Genomic DNA, 21204 nt, shown 5'->3' with positions numbered 1-21204 from the left:
AGCTTTAATGGTTACATTTAGATAAGATAAATTTCCCCTTGCTCTTCTGCAATCTTATTATTTTTTCTTTTTTGTTAAAGACTTGATTTTTCTTGTTTCTAGAATCTGGGCACATACCTTCACAAAGTCACGGTCACAGTCAGATCCATCTTCTACATCAAAGGCTGTGAAGCTGTAGTTGAGAGTGTTGCCCTTGGTGGCTTGGATAGTCCACTTGCAGTGCTCATTTAATGGGTAATTATTTGGATAATTTAAGCTTTCCAATATGCCATGGCTACGATTAACAGTCAGGACTGCATGGCAAACTGTGGAAAAAAAGTGTTTATAAATCATTTTTGTTCAGTGTTATTAATCCAGTATCAAAAATTACTAGTTGAAGTTACTGATAGCATTACAAGGTGAGAAATATTTTTTTCAGATTAGAGAAGCCATGCAGAAAGAGAATGGTGACCTCTTGAAGAACATATTCTGTATGTTTCAACCAAAACTCCAGCTATTCCAGCTTGCATCTATCAGCATTATTATGACCTTCTTTTCTGACACTTGCAGACCCATCAGTATATCTTTTTGAAGATACATATTCTTGGGCAGTCTTCTTTAAGTCTAAATACATGGGTATTCATGAAACACATTTTTTTTTTTTAACTAATTGTAGAAATGTACCCTGTCATTTGAAAAAAATTGGGGAGGTGCTCAACAAATATTGACAAATAGATAAAAGTGATTTATTTCTGCTGATTAGGAAAAATTATGATCACTGGCTAAAACAACTAATGGAAAGTACACTTCTATTATTGGGCTTTCTAGCCCCAGGAAGAGAATGTGATAATGGATTTTTTTAAAAAGGAGACATAATTTTCCTTGTGAGACATTCAATAGCATCCTAGCATAAGAACTGGACACTCACCTGGAATAACAAGAGCTTTCCTTGAAGCACAGAGAAAATAAAAATAAACTAAACTAGATAGAGAAAAAAAATACAATTATGGTATTAGGTCAGTGAGTCTCATTTTGCTGTATCCACCTTTCCCTAAAGACAAAAAATATCAGTGTGGGCAATCCCTTGTCTGGAGAGAGCATAGAATGTGTACTGGGAGCAGAGCAGTGTAATTAATGCCCAGGGGAGTGGGCAGGAGGCAGGGAGCAGAGCAGGCTGCTTGGTTTGTGCAGCAAATCTGCAGGGTTTGAACAGCAGAAATAGCTGAGATTCACTTGCATGACTGCTCTATTGTCTGTCACCACAGACAGTACACCCAGCTCCTGCACATTGTTTTATTCTATCCAAAGGATTTAAAGGTCTGTGTTTTCAGTATTTCAAAATGCTTGGGATGCAGCTGCAGGGTCAGGGTCAGGGTCAGGTGGAGTGGTGTGGAGCTTGCCTGCAGAGCTACTCTGAAGCTTATGACTTTTTGAAAGGGCAGGACAAAGAGCACAAAATGGGTTTTGAAGAATGCAAGACAGGTAAAATCTGCTACCCCCTGCCAAAGGGATTTTATTAGAAACACATCAGGCACAGAGGTGCCTTTGAATGGTAACTTGATACCATGTTTTCCTTTGCAACATTTTCCAATTAATCATTACATCTCTTTCATGTACATGTAAATTATCTGGTGTCTAAGCATCCTTATTTTACAACATACTGCCTACATAATTTTAGCTTTTGGGCAAGCCATTAAAAGCTTTCTCTGATGCATCTTCAGGAATTAAATATGAATGTAAATCACATTATCTGATAGCTCAGGTTCTACATCTGAGTGCTTTGAAAGTGCTCTTTCTGTTTAATTAATGAAAGGCAGGGGGAATCTTTTCTAATATATCCTCCTGACATTGCAGTCTGTAAAAAGTACATGGTAGTGATATCTGTAAGGAATGAGGGAGCCAAGGTTTCCTCCCTCTCCTAATTACTGCATGTGTCATGTGTGGATGAATAGCTCTGGTTTTTTGTAATCCATTTACTATTTTCCAAACCCAGGAAAACTTCACATCTTATAAACTTACAACAGTCCTTGTCACTTGGGTATATCATATTTAGAGGACACAAAGATGCTTGCAATTCACTTTGTATGTGATGAAATTACATATTTTCCAATATGCATTTAACTGTTAAAAAAATATAAAGTGCATAAAGAGAAAAGTAAACACCAGGACTGTATTCATATTATGACTGGGAATAAAATAACTTTGTCATGTGTCTTCTTGTATTTTTCTCCACATGCTATTATTCTGATATTTCTGGGGTAGTACTGTTTTACAAAAATATGTTTGCAAGAAAAGTATTACTCTTACCACAAGATATTAAAAATTAAGCTTTTTAAAATGTTCCCAATAGGCTAAATTATCCCAAGCACCCACAATGAGGCAGTCTGGCTGACAGAAACTCAATTATCCTTTGTTAATCTTCCTCAAAAGCAGCTCTAAGATCAGATAATCTTGCTGTATCTGCCTTCTCTTTTAAAAATTCAGGAGCCTGAAGGAGCAGAAGAGCAAAAACTATCAAATCTACCCCGTTACAGACTTCCAGCATTTGTTATTCTGAGTAAACCTGGAGTGGCATATGCCACTGGTGCAGGTAATAGGAACAGAGCCACCTTACTAGCTTTCTCCTAAGGAGGAGATAATCTCCTGCACAGGTAGATGGGCAGATAATTTTTAGGTCTCTGTGTTCTGTAACTGTACCAGAATAGAAAATCTGGGTCATTGGTATGCTCTAAGATTTTACTGTGCTGATAAATATGTAAGATCATGGGCTGCAAGCAGCTTCACAGACAACATGAGCTGTAGAAACATCTCCTCTTCCTTTACTTACCCTGTTTGTATTTGGCTAAGAAACCTCCACCTTGCAGACTGTTGTCTGTCCTTAGTTTTATGTACACACTGTCTCCACTGGAATGGATGGTTTGTGGTATCTGATCCCCACAAAATTTACCTAGTGGTTTAGCATTGCTGCTGTTGCCATCATATATCTAAAAAAAAAATTAAAACAAAAACAAAAAAGAAAAATGAAAAGATAATAAAGCTGATGACATTACAAGTCTGATTAATTTGCCCCTGACAAATGTCTGCTTAGGGAAATGTTGCTGGGTATACAAGAGGTTAAATTCCATTTCTGCTCAGAGGAAGCCTGGCAGGCATTTCAGAAACAAGCAAAACAGGAAGCCAGTAACTGAATACTAGTGGGATTTTAGGGGCTTAGTCACCAAGAGGGGAACACAGCACTCCATTTCAATTTCATTTGAAATATTCAAATAATTTGTGGAACAATTCATATATTAAATTTGGTATTAACAATATGGTTATTGAGAGCATTTTGCTTTGTTCCCCATAATTTACTAAGAAATCATGCTAAGGCCTTGGTTCAAAACACAGAAAATTTAAAAGATAGAGACATATTCTTATTTCTATCTATCAAATTCTTTCTATCTAGACATAAATGCTTTTCTTACCAGCATCTACACAGACACTGCTGCCTTGCCTCTCATGGCTCGGTGAGATGAAGGGAGCACATCAACAGGGAGCTTTGCTATTCTGAGTCTGGTCACTTAGGACCATTTGAAAGGCAAGGCCCTGTGTTTTTCCTGCCTTTGTACTCAGCACCCTCATCTGCCTCCTGTGGAGCAGAGTGCCCCAGGGCACCTACCGCAAGGTAATCAAAGCTGCACTTCTGGTGATGCTCCAGGTGGAACTGCTCAAACTGGATCTCAAATGGGCTTCCTCGGCTTCCTTTGAGCAGCCAGTAGCACTCTGAATTTTGGTAATATGGCATAGGGTAGTTGGGAGACATGAGGATGCCAGAAGATGTTGTAAAAGTCCCACCACAACCTGAAAATAGCAGAGAAAGCAAAGCAACATTTAACAACTAGAAGAGGGGAAAATTAAACCTGGAGTGTGTGATTCTCACTGGTGACCTCCTTCACATGCCCTGAACTTCTTCAGTAATGTCCCAAAAATCTGCATCCAGCCATCAATGTTGTAAGCAGAAGACAGCCCATAAATAGAAATATTAACTGTCTAACTTGAAGAGTGCTTCTGATATTAGAAGTATTAGAAATTAGAAACCTCTTCAATATTCTTAATTACTGCTTTCCTAAACATAAGAGGAAGTTGAAGCTACTTTATATCTTGGGAATAGTGTGCTCTTTTGTGAGGTAAAAAAGAAAGCCTAAGGATCAAGAAATATCTTTGTTCTTAACAACATGCATATATGTCACTATATAATTAGCAGACAGACTTTAGAATATTGGAAGCAGAAAAATTGAGGGGAAAAAGGTGAGAAATTAAATACAAAGTAAAGATAAAAAATAAGATGTGTAAAATAGTTCTATACTTGATGCAATCATTTTACCTGCTGAGGTACCATCCCACTCTGCTGAAAATCCACTTCTTGTGCCAAATATGTCACTTACAAACTTTATCCACAGCTTGTTACCATGAGAGATTATAACAGGAGGCAGGTCTGTACCACAGAATTTTCCAAGTGGAGGAGAAGTTTCATAGCCTCCATCTCTAGAATGGTAAAGAAGAAAAACCTTTGGTCAAAGAGAGACACCATGAGAAACTCTAGCAAATCAAAAATCTTGTGATTCTTTCAGGCCTGGGAAAGACTAATCCTGGCTCTTCATCTTCAACAGAAATACTGCTACCAAATACTGAGTCTTGCTGCTTGCAGTAATAAGCCCTACCATTGCTGGGCATGTCACTCTCTCATCTCAGCAGCCTGAGTGTGTCAACACAATGTCAAGCTTGAGAAGTGTCTCAGGTAGACTATATTCCCTATATTCTACAAGGTGACAATCACTGGGGCAACCAAAGGTAATCTTCAAATTTGAAGTAATAATTTCCTCATTCCTCACTCTTTAGCCTGGTGCAAACCTAGATGAGCTGACTTATTTAAAAAAAAACATGCTTAAAACATGTTTTTATTTGCCACCATACAAATGGGAATTCATTCCTGAATTAATTTCACTGATGTGATGCATGTTTTGAAATATTTTCTTAGTCTTCAGAATTGGTTCTAAAACCACTTATATTCCTGTTTTTAAATTAAGTAATATTTCCAGTAACATTTTTTTCATTCTGTAATCAGGATTCACAGCTAATGTTCTGGTTTGCCCCCTGCACATGCCTTATGGGAATAAAAAAGAGGGTGACAACCTGCTTATCAATTGCTTCCTTACTTTTTCTTTAAGTACTTTCATACTACAATCAACCTACAGGCCAGTAGGACAATGACAGATAATTTATACCTATATATGGTGTGATCTTCCTATGATGCTTTTTAAGTGGACAGTAATACCTTGAATTGCATATTCACAGGTTTACAGCTGCTTTTGAGAAAAATTTCTACTTAGCCTTTGCCACTCTGTTTTCTTGTCATCCTCCTAGCTTAAACTGCTTGCTGCTGTCTCATGTTGCTGGCAGTTGGAGAAATGTGCCAGAACACTTGCATCTCATTACACTTGCACCTCACTTGCATCTTGGCTTCTGCAGCTGTGGTCAGATGAACAATTTTCTTAGTTGACTGAATGCAGTTTATCAGAGGACACCTCAGGACAAGAAATGAGAGTGGCACTTCACCTAAGACTTGTGTAGCCACCCCATTTAACAGTATCAGTATGTAAAGTATTAGAATGACTTTGAAGAGGCATTCTAAAAATCCAGTTATGGCAGTAGCAATGTGCTGAGTTGCACTTAGAATGTTCTGCCCATATCTTAGAAGCTGTTTAACGCTGCTGAACTCTTCACAGTGAAAACTAAGTTAGATTTATGCTATAAAAAATGTTTTCAGTTCCTAAGGTGAAAAAGTGGAAAAAAATTACTTTTGGGTCACCCCAAATTAAAGTGTTAATTGTTAAAATAAAGTTAGATTGAATTTAATCTCAGATTGTTTCTCTAAAAATAAAAAAAAAAGAAATGCTTTACTTAGAAAATACTGAGAAAGCTTTTCAGGTTTTCATAACTTTCTCCAGTTGGTATGTACAGCTGAAAAAACCCAGCTAATTCAGGTGGAATTCAGAATCTCAATACTTCAACTTCAGCAAGCAGATTTTTGTTTGGTTTTCAAAAGAAGATACTATTTAGCAAGGAATAACCCATACAGAATATCTGGTATAACATTCCGGATGAGCTTTATCATGGTGCTCAGTGAGGTAATGGAAACTCTTAGCATGCTCAGACTGAAAAAACACACTGCACTCCTCAGATATGGTTCACCCAGAGAGCTGACAGGAATGGGTGCACCAACACTGCAAATTGCAAATCCATCTGCAGCCACACAGCAGAAAGGACATGCACTTGGTGCTGCTGAACTGTGAGCAGGTAACCTTCCTGCAAATATTCCGTTCTTCTACTTGTCCCTGTCCTGCAAAATTTCCTAGAAATCACTAGGTTAGTATCCTAAGTTTAATGGTGATGCCAGTATAGAAAAATATAGCAGATTATTTATATGCTCTTCTTGTTACCTCCTAGAGTAGCTACTATCTAAAGACTATAAACATAAAACAGAATATAGAATATAGAATACAGGATATAGAATATACAATAGTTTGAGTTGGAAGGGGCATTAAGGGTCATCTATGCCACCCAACTCTGAAAGGAACAGGGACATTTTCAAGTAGATGAGGTTGCTCAGAGCCTTGTCCAGCCTGACCTTGAACATTTCCAAGGATAGGGCATTAGCTACTTCTGTGGGCAACCTGTTCCAGTGCCTTACTACCCTCATTGTAAAAAGTTTCTTCTGAATAATCCAAACTCAGCCTGTCTTCATATGAGAGTGCTCCAGCCCTCTGATTGTCCTCATGATCCTCCTTTGAACTTGCTCCAAGACCTGTGTCCTTATGCTGGTGGCCCCAGAGATGGATGCAGCATTCCAGGTGGGGTTTCTCTCACCAGGGCAGAGCAGAGGGGCAGAATCACCTCCCTTAGCCTGCTGCCCACGCTGCTTTTGATGCAGCCTAGGATACAGCTGGCTTTCTGGGCTGCAATGTGTCCATTGCCAGATCCTGTCTGATTTTTCATCCACCTGCACCCCCAAGTACTTCTCCCCTGGGCTGCTCTTGATCTGTTCACTCCCCAGCCTGTATTGATACTGAGAGTTGCTCCAAACCAGGAGCAGGACCTTGTACTTGGCCTTGTTGAAGCTCATGAGGTTCACATGGGCCAACTGGTCAAGCTTATCTAGGTCCCTCTGGATGGCATCCCGTCCTTCAGGTGTGTCAGCTGCACCGCTCAGCTTATGTTATCTGACTTGATCCCACTGTCTATGTCATTAATGAAGATATTAAATTAACTCTGATCCCATAATAGACCTCTGAGGGATCACTTGTCAGAGATCTCATATGCGCCCTCTGGATGTGACAATCCAATCAACTCTTCATCTTCCAAACCATCCACCCATCCAATCTATCTCTCTCCAATTTAGTGAGAAGAATGTTGTGGGGGACTGTGTCAGAGGCTTTACAGAAGTCTGCACAGATGACATCTGTTGCTGCTTATTCATCCACTGATGCAGTCATTCCATCACAGGAGACCACTGGGTTGGTCAAGAATGCCCTTGGTGAAGTCGTGCTGGCTGTCCACAGCCACCTCCTTGTCTTCCATGTGCCTTAGCAGAGCTTCTAGGGGGATCTGTTCCATTATATTCCCAGGCACAGAGGTGAGGCAGACAGGTCAATTGTTCTCAGGATCCTCTATTCTACCCTTTTTAAGAATGGTTTTCTCCTTTTTCAGTCACCTGGAACTTCTCCTGACTACCACAGCTTTACAAATATCATGGAGAGTATGTCACAAAACAGACAATAAAACTCCTTGTTTCTGCACTAAGGAAAACAACCTAAATGCAGTGCATGAGAACATAGTCCACACACTCCACTTGCTCTCAGAACTGGAATTTATCAAGTGGGAAAGCTGACAACAGAGCAGGATGAGAGCAGGAAAAGGTCGCCTTTAAAGCTCTCTGGTAAGTCCATTTCCCACACTGACAGCAGGATGTACAGTTAAGAATAAAGATTCTGAACATGCTTAAGTGGGTTTGGACAACACACAAACCAGTACAAGGGAAATGATGAGCCTTGCCTGATTTCTACATAATCCTCTGTGCAGCGTTTGTTTCCCTCCAGGGTGAAGTTGGTGAAGCTGAGCGCGATGCGCCTGTTGATCCCCACTGTGATGGTGTAGGTGCACTCCGTGCGGACTGGGTAGTTGTTGGGGTAGTTGGGAGATGTCAGCACACCAGTGTCAGCTGTGTAGTTGTGCGAGCAAACTTTAAAGAGGAAAGAAACAAAGATGAATTAATGTCATATGTCTGCTAAATTAACAGGAAATTTCTATTTTCAACAGGCAGAGGAGCAAACATCCTGTGTTCCTGCGCATTATAACTCTTCCTGGACACATCTCACTGCTGAATGTCAACAGTATAAACTAAAACCAGGATCCAGCTGTTTCATGGGATTTCTTACATTTGAGTTGATTTGTTCAGTTTTTACCAGAACACTGTGTCTGTTATAAATAGGCAACATAAAAGCAGTTTCACCTGCCTAGATGGCTTTGTCCTAAAGCCCAAGTAAGCAGAGAATGGAAACTGAAAGGGATGTCTTGCTGAAAATGAAAGGTAGGATTCCTGAATTTCTGAAAAGCAGTGGTGATGGAAAGTAAATACAGTTTCTAGCTATGAGGAGAATGAGGAGAACCTACATTGTTTTCAAGCATTCCCTATGGTCAAACCTGTTAGAGGGGACTGTATATCTAAATTTCTTTTCCCATTTTCTGGGCTATAACTGACAATAAGTTAGAAAGTGGTATAATCCTTAGAATTTGAGGATACAAGAGTCTTACTTAAGGTCTTATTTTTAAATGATTTTTTTTTTTTTTTTTTGGTGAGCAATGTATAAGCTGGGAAGAAGAAAATAGTGTGAGTAATGCTGAGGTAGAATCTAAGCAATAATTAAAAATAAGCTCTTTTCAAAGCACAGACATAAAGTCTAGGAATTAAAATATTTGCTACAAAATAGTATGAAACTTTATTTGGAAAGAAGATTTGCTGTCTATTAGTTGATCACAATCAATGAGCAAAGTTTGTGATACGGCTACAAAAAGGGCAAGAGGAAATGTGAACTGTGCCAGGTGTTTTCAGGCAAAACAGGAAATCCTGATGCCACTGCATAAGGCAATGGTGACATGTCACCTGGGAAAATGTGGATAACCATGGGCCCTGAGTTTCTGGAAATCAAATGGGAACAAGTAAGACAGAGATTGTGGAGATTGCAGGAAATTAGTAGATTAGTAGGCAAGTGATACAAGAAGAGCTTCACTTGTTTGGCTTAGCAAGTGCAGATAAACATCAAGAAGCATGAAGAAAGGAAAAGTAGAACACATTCTGAATGACAGGACAAATTCAGAAGTTAAAAAATGTCCATGAATACAGATACATAGAAATTAGGAAAAAATTTTATTAGGAAGTGAGTTTCTTGAGCAATGATCCAATCAGCATAACAGATTCAGAAAGGAGGAAACATTCCACTGGTTCTTAAGATACAGTTTGATTAATTTAAGGAGGGGTCCACATTATGTAGCTTTTAGCTAAAAAAAAAGGAAAAAAAAGGACATGGGGATAAAAAAGGGTGGGTGACACAAAATTGTGGACTGGATTTGATGAGCCTGGGGAAACATTCTGGTCCTCCATTTCCCCATTTCAGGTCCTAGAGGTTGCAAATGTAAGAAATTAAATAGTTCCTACCAATTAGGCAGGTTTAGACTAATTATAAATAGAACTGAGAGAGCAAGCAAAATAATCATTTAACCTGGTTGCCACAGATCTCTGAGATCTGCTTTCTAGCACAGCTGCAGTGTAGCAATGTCTATGCTTAACTCTTTAATTGCATAACAATTTAGGGGGAAGGGATGGAACTACACTTTAGGCTCTTCATGTCTAAGGTAGGTCATTTCCATGTCTGTTCAAAGCTATTCTAACTACTAAAACACTTTTGCTTTTAATTGTGCATTTTTAATAGTGGTTTGGGGGTTTTTTGCATTCTGGGTCACCTGGAAGGCCTCTGTTCCAAACATTTTCTGTGGGATAAATACTCCCAAAGCTAGCTCCCAGACTCCTGTTCCTAATTCATCATGGGGAGAACAGAGAAACAGGACACAGAAAAAGGTCAATAATTTTCTGCCATTGGCTTGTACTTTGGTATTGACAAATCAAAAAGGTTTCATGCACTAGTTTACCTAAAATCATTATCTATGAAAGTCTTTATTTAGAATTTGAGCCATTTATGTGTTCCATCACTGCTATGTTTTAATGTATGCACATAACAAACAGCTTAGTCCTGGTCACCATAAGAGCTTTGTGCTGCTTTGTAAATCCTTCTAATGGATTTTTGGCTGTGCTGCCAGCTCCCATGGTGTTTTGTCATATGTAGGGCTTATCATCAAACCCCAGATCCTCAAGTCATATGTTTTCTTGAGGATGCTGGGTTAGAAATCTGACTTAGAAATGTGACCCAAGTTTTTCTAACAGACCACTAGAGAAAAAGCAGTAAAAAACATTAAAAGGAAAAAAAGTGTGTATATTTATTAGGTTACTTAATTTTAACTAATTATTTCCTCCTGCTTTTGGAGGGATAGGTGTCTGAAATGTGTATACTTGATGATTAGAGCTCTTGCAGTACTGCCATTACTAACTCTCTCAGAGACTGAGACTACCAGCTTTCAACCTGTAGAATATTAAAACTGGTGTACTAGATAAGAACCCTTACAGTAAAATTAGCACTACAGAAGCCTTTTTTTTTATCAGCCCTTATAATAATTTCCACAGAATTGTCCAGGTTCCCTCCCTCACCAAAGTTTTTCTTCCTGGGAGGAACCCAGACAGAAACTTATATCCCAAGTGTGCTGTTCTAAACTGGATGCTCTGTACTGCTTTATATTTCACTTAACAATCTTCTTTATGAGCTAAGGGATAATAAATACAGAAGATGGAACAGTGGCTGCCTTATAAATGTTAGATTTCTGGCTACAGTGAAATAAATCCAAGTATAGATGGGATATGCTGGCTGCTATGAGGATTTAGAAAAGCATAGATGAACCCATGTTTTCTGACAGCCAAGTCTTTTCTGGTAACTGGATTAATTCATGGTGTTCTACTTTCAGCAGGAGAGCTGGAATTCCCCTATAGCACTCACTTCTAACATTTGGGGGGTGTGCTTGGGCAATAACAGACCCTTCTGTGAAAACTTAGCAAGGTTAGCAGGAAAAGAAAGTACTTTGACTCCTTGCCAAAGTTCAGAATGCAGTCTAATAGTATATGTGATTATTATATGTCTGGAAAAAAACATGAATTCAGTTTAGTTGGAAGACACTTATTACAGTTCATGAAAAACAGGAGGCAATTATTGAGGACAATCACACATCTTGCTTTGCCCAGTGTATGAGGTTTTGAAAGCTATTCAATCTGCCTTCTGATTTTAGTATTGAATATGTTAGCTTTTCTGGAAAAAATGCCATAAATGGCAGTACCCCACTGTAATAGCCAATAGCAGAGAAAAATGCCAGCTTTTGTACTACTCATTTGTGCAATCATGCATAATGTAGAAAATTATATCCAGGTTTTTTCCCCTAAAGAGATACCAATCAGTTGCCACAATCATAATTAATCAAAAATCAAGCAATAGTGCAGTAAGTAATATGGAATTTTTCTTTCAATCTCACTGTACCAAAGGAAAACTGAGATCCCTAAATATTCGCTCTTTATGTAGTACCATGCATGATTAGGGAAAAAAAAAAAGAAGAAACTATCACATGAAGTATATGCCTGTCCACAGGCAATGTGAAAGCACATCTGCATTTCAGGGCCTTCTGTTACTGCTGCTGGCAGATGCAGGGAAGGGAGGAGTGGATTTTTACCTAGGAGCCACACAAAGGTCTTTTGTAACATGTTAGACCCAAACTCCCTCAGAATACTGGGTATGATGGTTCAAATAGAATCTCTGTCTGCCTTCTGCTGCTTTACACCTAAACACTGTGGAGTTCTACTGACATATTTTGGCTTTTATAGGCAGACTAACACCCTGATCAAACACTGCCAAGTTACAGCAGCCTAAAAATGTTGTCAGGTGCCAGCCAGCTGAGCCTTTTTCCAGAGACTTGGGGTGAGTTGAGCAGATGCCCAAGACACATATAGGACATCAGCTTTATTTTCTGGCTTAGGTCAACCTTATTCAACCATCCTCTGCACATCTCTGCAGACACCTCTTTGTCAGACATTACTTTCCATTCTCATCATTGCTCATTCAGCTGAAAACCAGAGCCAGGCATCACACTCCTAACAATTACTGGGTTCAGTCAGAAAGAGGGGAATGAAGACCTCAACTTGTACTCAGCTATCAAGGGAGATGACACACAAATCCATACTATACTTTCAGGAACACTTTTAAGTTCATGGATTCACAGATGTTTTTCTCTTTCCTCATCCTTCTCAAACTCCAAATAGTCATTGTAAGTAACGTATAATCCACAATGAAGCTTTGTAAAACTAGATTACATATCCTGATAAATACTATTCACAATTCAGGATGATAATGAGGAGAATTATCTTTCACGAAAACCAGAGAAAGACCAGGAACAAAAAAATATACCAGGAAGGCAATCTGCTAAAAATCTTATTATGGTTAACTTTTCCCAGCAAAAAGACTGAAATGAAGCATCTCTAAGGAAATAAACAAATTTTAAAAACCCTAAACAAACCGAAAACCAACTAACAAACCAACCAAACACTCTGCCAAAACCCCAATTCAAAGTAAAACAGATGAATTTCCACTTATTTGTGAAGAACTTTGAGGGGGGAAAAAATAATAGCACTGACTTCACTACTAATCCTATGGGAAAATTGTGGCCTGTGTCTATCAAGACCCTGCACAAAAGTTCCAGGAAGGACTAAAGTCTTTCAAAGATTTTTTTATATTTTTATATGGGTTATTTGTGATGTGGTCAGCCAAAATGGCAGAAGAAACCCCTAAAATCTACCATAACACTTACATGGCTTTTGTGACATTCATCTATTTGGTAGTTGAGACCTGGACTCTTTGAAACAAATCAAAATATTACCCTGCATTCCATGTGACCTTCCCTTTTAAATGACAGAAGGGTGGCAAAGAACTAAGAGTAGCTCTAGTTGAAGTGGGTGATACCCATTTTAAAATGAGTACCATGAGTGCTTCCCTGACTGAAGGATTTCCATCTGTCTTGCTGCTACATGAGCTATTCACAGCTACTGGCTGGCAGACTGCTAAAACAATTGTTTGCACTTTATGGGCAATGGCCGCATCTTGTGCCATTCAATTTTTATTTTTTTTTGACAGGAAATATAGCTTTGCCTTTTATTCTTTTCAGGCTCCTTTTCAAGTATTTAATATATCACAGATAAGCCACGCTAACAAAAATATTGTTTACCAAGATGCATGGAGAAGAAAATAATTCAATTTTGCATTTAAAAAAAAATCACTCCTACATATCCTTCTTTTTTTTTAACTCAAATTTACTTGGCAGGGGGAAGAGGGACAATCTTGTCCATGTTTTCAATAGCTCATTCTCTCTGAAATAACTCCAGGCAAAAGACTATTGAAATGTGTAATATGAACCAGAACATCTTTGACAAGTTCTGATACTGGCTATGCTCTAGCTGGCTAAGAAAACACAACTGAAAAATATGAAGAATTCTTATTGCACAAGAAACATTATTAGAACCATATTTTCTTCAGCAGAAAAAAATCTAAATTAGCAGCAGATGTAAAGAAAAAAATCATAGTTTTAGTATATTTTTCAGACATTATTATGCTTAGTAATTTGCTACCTTAGTGTAACTGGATATACATGAGATGAAGATCAGACCTAAACATCTCACAATGGGAAAACTAAACTTTATATGTTTGCAGGAAAGTGAGGAGTTGCTTCTCACAGCAAAATCCACATACTCATATGTGTTTGCCTTCTCTCAGGCCATAGAAATTTCAAAACACTTTATTCTTAATAAAAATGAATTTTAGCTCTCTGGTATTTATGAAAACTTTATGGTACTGCTATACTTGTACTGGACCAAAGGAAACAAATCTTTGTAAAAAAACAAATCATAGTTTCAGCCTCTCTGTAAGTTTATTTACTCTCAGTTTCAGCAGCTATCTCCCACTTTGCCATATTTATACCAGCTGTAGTGGTTGAAATAAAAAGTGTTTATTCTAGTGATTGTTCCAAGAGTGAGAATAAATTGAGAATTAGTGCAGATTGTCTGGAGAGTAGCAAAGATATTTGTGTTCATTATAAGAAAAGAAAATTCTAAGTGTTATACAGAATTTGGATTAAGATATTACATAACACTCATTTCATATAAACATATTATATAGTTGTTAAAAGCATTGAAGAGACAGCAGATGTGCATTTTTAAAGCATTGTTTGAATGCTTTAAAAATGCAGTTGGAACTCCACATGACACATATTGCAGTGCTTTGGATGAAAAGGGAGAAAAGCCAATCACATGGTGGTGGTAAAGGAGGGGAATACAGGAGAGAGGAGGCAGAGGCAGAACTGTGAAACTGGACAGCATTGAAATGACAGAAGCAGATATGGCTACAACAGAGACAGAAACACAGATCAATGTTGAGTAAAGAATACTTGATGGACTCTGAGAAAAGTTGCTATAAGAATATTTAGGAAGGAATCAATCCACCCATGAAAGAGTAATCTGAGGTGAGTTAAAACGAAAAAAATACCAGATTAAAAAGCAACAATGATATTTACGGAAGTTTTAGTTTGCAGTTGCAAACAAAGGCTAAAAAAAGACTTTATAAGGATGAGAATTTCTCAATTTCTTACTAGTAAGAATTCAGATTTCAAATTACAGAGAAAGTAGATTTTCCTGGAAAGATTTTTAAAAGTAGAACTTGTTTTATTGCCTATTACTTTCTAAGAAATAGAAATGTCCTCCTTGCAATAGTTGTCATTAAATCTTAATTGTTTGTACTGGCTTTTGGTTTCATTGCCAGATAACTCAAATACAAATGAAGGCAGCTGAGAAAATGGTTTCTTTGGATTTGTAAGTTATCTTGTAGTGAATAAAACCACAGCAGCAAAATCTGTACTGGTCTCACCTAAACACATGTTGAGAGACAAAATAGCCAATTTTCCCAAGATGTCACCAAGGAAGCTGTTAAGAATTGGAAAATTTGCTGCTTTTAAACAGGTTGAATAAATTTAGGAATTAGGAAAAATAAAGAAATTGAGAGCAAACAATGAACAGTAGTTTATGGCTGCATAGATGAGTACTGTGAATTTCTGGTGTTCATCTAACAAATCCCTTGTAGTCTACACTCACACACAGAAACCACATATAAACTGGTTAGTGATGGATAACAAACATCCCAGCTAAAAATATGTTCTCATTTTTACTTTTTTCTTCTTTGTGCCACTCTGCCTCTTCTGTGGTTTAATTCTGCCAGGCAGACCCTGTCCCTCTACCTTCCGTAGCACTAAGTGCCATGTGCAGTCATTTCTTGAACACAGCCAGGAGTGGTGACTCCACCACCTCCCTGGCCAGTCCATTCCAATGTTTAACCACCCTTTCTGTGAAAAAATTCCTCCTAATGTCCAAAAGAGAAGAGAACAGAGAGAATTCTTCCTTTACCTCACTGATGTAAGTGTTGGCCCTTTAGAAGATACTTTAAGAAGGGATTTAATGCATAACAGGAGCCTTGAACTCCAGTGGAGACAGAAATGTTGCACTGTAATGAAAAAAATCTCTTGTGCTTTCAGGTTATTTTGGTGCTTTATCAATTTTCATCCTAATTGACCTTTCTCTACCCACCATCAATATTGAACCTTACAGAGACTAAATTAATTTTTTATGGCACCCAAGAGTCTCCCATTCAAGTGAGTTGTCCATGATCACTAAGTTTCCTAGATCACACATACTCAGTTCAGAGTGGACAAAGAAAATTCAGAAAATACTTTTCCTAAATAATTCATGCAGTTCTGCCATGTCAGCTCTTACTGACTTTTTAAAGAAAGCAACAATGCTGCTAACAGAAATTGCTTTCCGCTTTCCTAGGGAGTAAAAAAAGCTTCTGAATAAAGCAGAATGAATAAGAAGGAGTAGAAGAGGCACCAGGAAGTCTTCTGGCAACCCAGAAAATAATGTTTCTGTTTCTTGTAGTGGTTATTTATAGTGACAGCTGAAAACATTTAATTTGCATAATGAACAGACTGGCATATTACCTTTGGATGCATCCAGGGAGATATAATTAGCTGAGAAACCTTCAGATGCAATGCTGTGATCTGTCACGAAGGACAACGTCATCATATTGCCACCACTAGTGAGAGATGGTGGAATTGATCTTCCACAGTATCTGCAGCAAAAAGATACCCCAAATTGAATGGCAGTACTTGGTAAAGCATCTGTATCACTGGAAGAGAATTCAGCTTTCCTGTGAAGTTTGAATAGTTACACACACACACACAATTCTCTCCTTTGGATGATACAGATCCCAGGCATATACCCTGTATCATGGGACTAAATAGCACACTACATGTACAAAGGTACAAATCTGAAGCATGGCAAAATCAGAGAAGAAACTCTGACTTACATAAAATTGTCAAATTCTTATTGAATTTATACTGTGCTGTACCTACAAAATACTCTGTTCTTTTGTAGGAGTCAGTGTGGCTGGCCAAACACTAAGATTGCAAAATGTTCTTCATTATGAGAGTCATTTGCTCCTTATTTCCCAAATACTGCCATGTCAGCCAACTGTTTTACAGTCTATAGCTGCAGCTGGATACTGTTCCCAAGTAATTCAAATGTTCTTGAATTCTAGGGCAGCAAGAAAACCTTGTGTATACACCAATTGGAGAAGAGAAATAAAAGAAAATATTCTTCCCTAAGATAAAATCATGTATCAGAAGAAAATGAAAACTAAATCACATAAAATGCAGGTTGTGGTCTAGTTTTTGCAGATATTCAAATGTACAGCCTTTTAAGTAATCTTTCTTTCACTTCTGAAAGTCTTTAAAATTCTGTCTTTTATGGGCAAAGATATATAAATACTTTCCATTTATTTTCCATGAATCAAAATGTTAATGGAGCGGGACAAAGCTAGCTATTGAAACCTGTCCTTAAAAGAACTATCCTTTAGACACAAATTAGTTTCTCCCAATAAATTATTTATTAAATGTGCTTCTCATTCCATGGTCAAGGGGCAAGCTGCCTTTGCTAGCCTAGCAGAGAAATTGCTGCTATTGTTTCTGTGATGAAAAGAAAAAATTCTATACACAAAATTTAAGGAAGCAAATTGAATGTCAAGACCTACAGAGCAGTGCTCCCTCCACAGTAACACAGGTCTGTAGGTTAATGGACATATTTACCTTCCCAATTTTTGCACAGTGCTGTTGTCATATATTTCAAGATAATCCTTTCTGCAGCTATAATCAAATGCCAAGTTAAATGAAGTGAATGTCAGGCGGATAAAGTAGCCGGGTTGAATGTTGATAGTCCAGGTACAGTTAATCCCATGTGGGTACACATCTGGATAACCAGGACTTGTAATGGTTCCTGAAGATCCAGTGAGTGTCTCTCCACATACTGCAGAGATTTAAAACATCAGGTTAAATTATATGTTTGTAAAAAAACAGTTAGACATTTATAAAATTGGTTACTTTTCTTTCTGAAATTTCATAGTCTTTCTTTCTTGATGCATACTACATGGTAACTGATTCAGAATTTATCTCCTGTCACACCATCCTAAAACTTGATTGACAGTTCTTTTCCTATATTTATAGTTTATTTATATAGTTGTTTTCAGTTTGTGGGAAAATTTGGAAAGTCCCAACAGTCTACACAGAGAACAGCAAAACAGTCCTTACCTGTATCTAATGGCCAGTACTGAGCTCTGAAGCCAAGGTTGGTAAGTGAGGAAGCTCTGAATTTGATATAGAGATTGTTCCGTGTGGATTGCACTCTAGAGGGTACAGCTGTACCACAGTACTTCTCCAAAACAGGAGAGTCTGCGTTGTTGCCATCTCTGACCTGAAGAACAGTGTATTCAAAATATCCTATAGATTTTTTTATTACATTCAAGTATTATGCACAAAGTAAATCATAAGAACTACATAAAAGAGATCCTTAGGAAGTCAACCCTACCCTTTCTTCATGTGGTTTCTTCTACAGGCACAGAAAATAAAACCTTATCCCTATCAGAGGAGTAGAGAAAAGATGAGATCTACACCCTCAGCAGTAAATGGCACAAAAACCTTCCAAACTGGGTGTCTATCTGTTTAAAGAAACCTGATACTTGTCTTTGATTATCAAAAGAGTCGTAACATCTTTGGAGAGCCGAGAAAAGCTTTGGGATCCCATTATGAACCTGGAAAAGCTTTTGTGACTGCTGGAAGGAGTGCTCACCTGTCAAGAACTTCCACTGGGGTGGAGATGAGGATTAGAAGGAACTTGCAGATATGTATCAACATTCAAAGTGCATGTGTGTGGCTCCTTACCTCGATGTAGTCCGAATCACAAGTGGCTGTATCTCGAATGTCAAAGTCAGTGAAGTTAAGAATCACTGCTTTGGTAGCTGGCTGGGAGATGATCCACTCACAGGTCTTTGGGTGAGGGGACATCCTGGGGTAATAAGGTGAATGGATTGTGCCTGTTCCAGACAAGGAACCTCCACAGGCTGCCAAGAGACACCAAGAATCAGTACTTGTGATGAATGATTTCAAGGAATGCATCATAATGATGGTGTATGATATGTATCAAGTAACACTATGAAATTAGAAGGAAACCAACTCTAAATTATCTTATTACAGCAGCTACTACAGATCACACAAGTGAACATATTTAAAAGAACAAATTTAAAGTGAACATATTTTAAAAAAATGCTATAGGTATAGCATAAACATGCTTATACAGAAGACCAAATTGTGCCCATGAAAATGAATGGATTTGACTGACTTGTTTCACAGACAGAGGCTTGTTGGTGGTTAAGAACTTAAAGACAGGCAAAATGAAAGTAAAAAAATTTAGGCAGAATTGAAGCTATAATATCTTTGGTATTTCAACATCAAGTGATAAATCATTAGTACCATATCATAGAATCATTAATATCATATCAGAATATTCTGTGCTGGAAGGGACCCACAAGGATTATTGAGTCCAACTCTTAAATGAATGGCCCGTATGAGGATCAAACCCACAACCTTGCTGTTTTAGCACCATGCTCTAACCATCTGAGATAATCTCAAGGTCAGGAGCAACAAAGGGCCTGTTTCCAAGCATGCTAGGAGTGCCTACAGCAAACATACTGCAGACATCTTTTTAAATAAATAAATTGACTTCTTTTGAAGTTTGTGTTTAACCTATTATATGAATACTGTATCATGGAAATGACTGAAAGTGTCCAAATACAGGAAGTTCACTGTGCAAATCACCAGTTCCACTTACCAACTTGATAAATAGCCCTGAAGCTAGATCTCTGCACAGAAGCATCAGACTTGAATTTGATCCAGAGAGCATTGCTGGTAGAAGTGATTGCAGACATGAGTGTATTATGACAGATTTTTCTAATGAGAGGAGACATCTCACTGTCACCATCTCGAACCTAGTCATCAAAAAGAGGAAAGTGTTAGATCATAAAATCACTGGTATCTGATATCCAGATAAAACTATCATCTCCCAAGAGCTGCTACAGAACAAAAGGAGTAGCTGGTTTATGTATTTATGAGAGGGGCACAGAGCCATCACTGTAACTGGCACAAGCACAGGACTTATGAAAGCTCAAAGGAACAATCAGATGATGAGCACAGAAGACACAAACACATGCTGCTGTCACAGGACATTAGGATTAAATGATCTTCTCTATGAACCACAGTTTTAGCACTATTTGGGCCTATGTTTCCAAAAATGACACCTTTAGGATGAAAGAGACAGGTAGGGTGCTCACCAGTGATAGCTGTGAAATATTTGCCAGCATTAAAATCTGCTGGGGAAAGAAAATGGTATTTTTTATTTTCTTGCTCTGGCCATTAAGTTTCCAGTGATTTTTGTATGGCACTTATCCAGAACAAGCATCTGCATCCATACATTGATGCAAGCAGACAGCTCACTAAGAGGAGATGCAACTCCAAGTCCCTAAAGCAGTAAAGAGGCACACTGACACCTTTTCACTCTTTTAGCTGAAGGGTTCAGTGCATGATAATGGCAATGAGGCTACATCAGAGAATCCAGCTTTTACCTTCCACTGCCTTTCTACTGACCTCAATCAATTTGCTAATCAAAGGAGAAATGTATCTTACAGATTTTCCCTAAAGTTGATTATAAATCCTTATTATCAAGGGGAGTTGATGGGAAAAACTTATTTGTACCTCAAGACTTCAGACTCTGAGTCCATATTCCATGAGTAAGAATAGCTACATCCAGGGATCCAGGCAGAGCCCTGGTATATCTCTGAGATGCCCACCTCATTTCAAGTGGGTAACAACAACCTGAGGTCCAAAAGATGGGTTCTTTGCTCTCTGCCCAAGCAAAAAATTGCAATTTTTGTCCCAAAGATTCTCCCAAAACAAAATGCTTTTTTTCTGCTGTAAAAGTGGTGATAGTTCATGTAAATGGAACTGCTTTTAAATGCATCTACATGCTGTCAAAGCCAAAAAATCATTCCAGTGAGTTCACTGGCAAACCAGGAACATCCAGTTTTCAGGTCCCCTCTAAACACTAATTTTTTCTTCCTCAGCTGTATTCATCCACGGGCTGGGAGAGAAGGTAAGGAACTCTCATGAGTGCCCTGGTGAACAGGCAGTGGCTGGCATGCTTGCCTAGCTTTGCAGTCTCAAGCTGGTGAGATGGCTTTCTGGCTAATATTTCCAATTTCCAATTTCCCTGGAATTGGAGTTTAAGGTGACAGAATTACTCTGGATTTATGGCAGAGCAGCTGCCATCAGAATCTGTGCCAAAATATTTAGTAAATCTTTGGAAAGCAGTGAAAACTTCCAGAGTGGTAATTCACAGGAGTTCACATGTTTTTCTTGAGCTGATTCTACTTATACTTTTTGTTTATATAGTCCAGTGAGTAGTGATAAAATTAATAGGTTATCTAAACCATGTATGTGAGTAATGTCTCCTCTTGCCAGTTAGAAGGACAGCATGTAAAAGGGGCTGCCTTGGGTAGCATC

At 38.2% G+C, this 21204-nt stretch overlaps 1 protein-coding gene across 1 annotated transcript in view; it reads right to left on the bottom strand.

Moving 5' to 3' along the window:
* Positions 1 to 21204, bottom strand: part of CUBN (cubilin) — a 144962-nt gene that overhangs the window by 100921 nt on the left and 22837 nt on the right. Inside the window, exons 18-27 of the mRNA XM_077191935.1 lie at positions 19478 to 19634; positions 18532 to 18710; positions 17902 to 18064; positions 17404 to 17620; positions 16258 to 16388; positions 8071 to 8257; positions 4343 to 4503; positions 3638 to 3819; positions 2807 to 2963; positions 118 to 305 (exon numbers count right to left, since the gene is read on the bottom strand). Coding sequence (XP_077048050.1) covers positions 118 to 305; positions 2807 to 2963; positions 3638 to 3819; positions 4343 to 4503; positions 8071 to 8257; positions 16258 to 16388; positions 17404 to 17620; positions 17902 to 18064; positions 18532 to 18710; positions 19478 to 19634 — 1722 coding nt within the window. The remainder of the gene's footprint in view (positions 1 to 117; positions 306 to 2806; positions 2964 to 3637; positions 3820 to 4342; positions 4504 to 8070; positions 8258 to 16257; positions 16389 to 17403; positions 17621 to 17901; positions 18065 to 18531; positions 18711 to 19477; positions 19635 to 21204) is intronic.

Source organism: Agelaius phoeniceus, chromosome 1 (genome assembly GCF_051311805.1).
Source record: "Agelaius phoeniceus isolate bAgePho1 chromosome 1, bAgePho1.hap1, whole genome shotgun sequence".
NCBI lineage: Eukaryota > Metazoa > Chordata > Aves > Passeriformes > Icteridae > Agelaius > Agelaius phoeniceus.
This window is presented reverse-complemented; position numbering and strand designations above follow the sequence as displayed.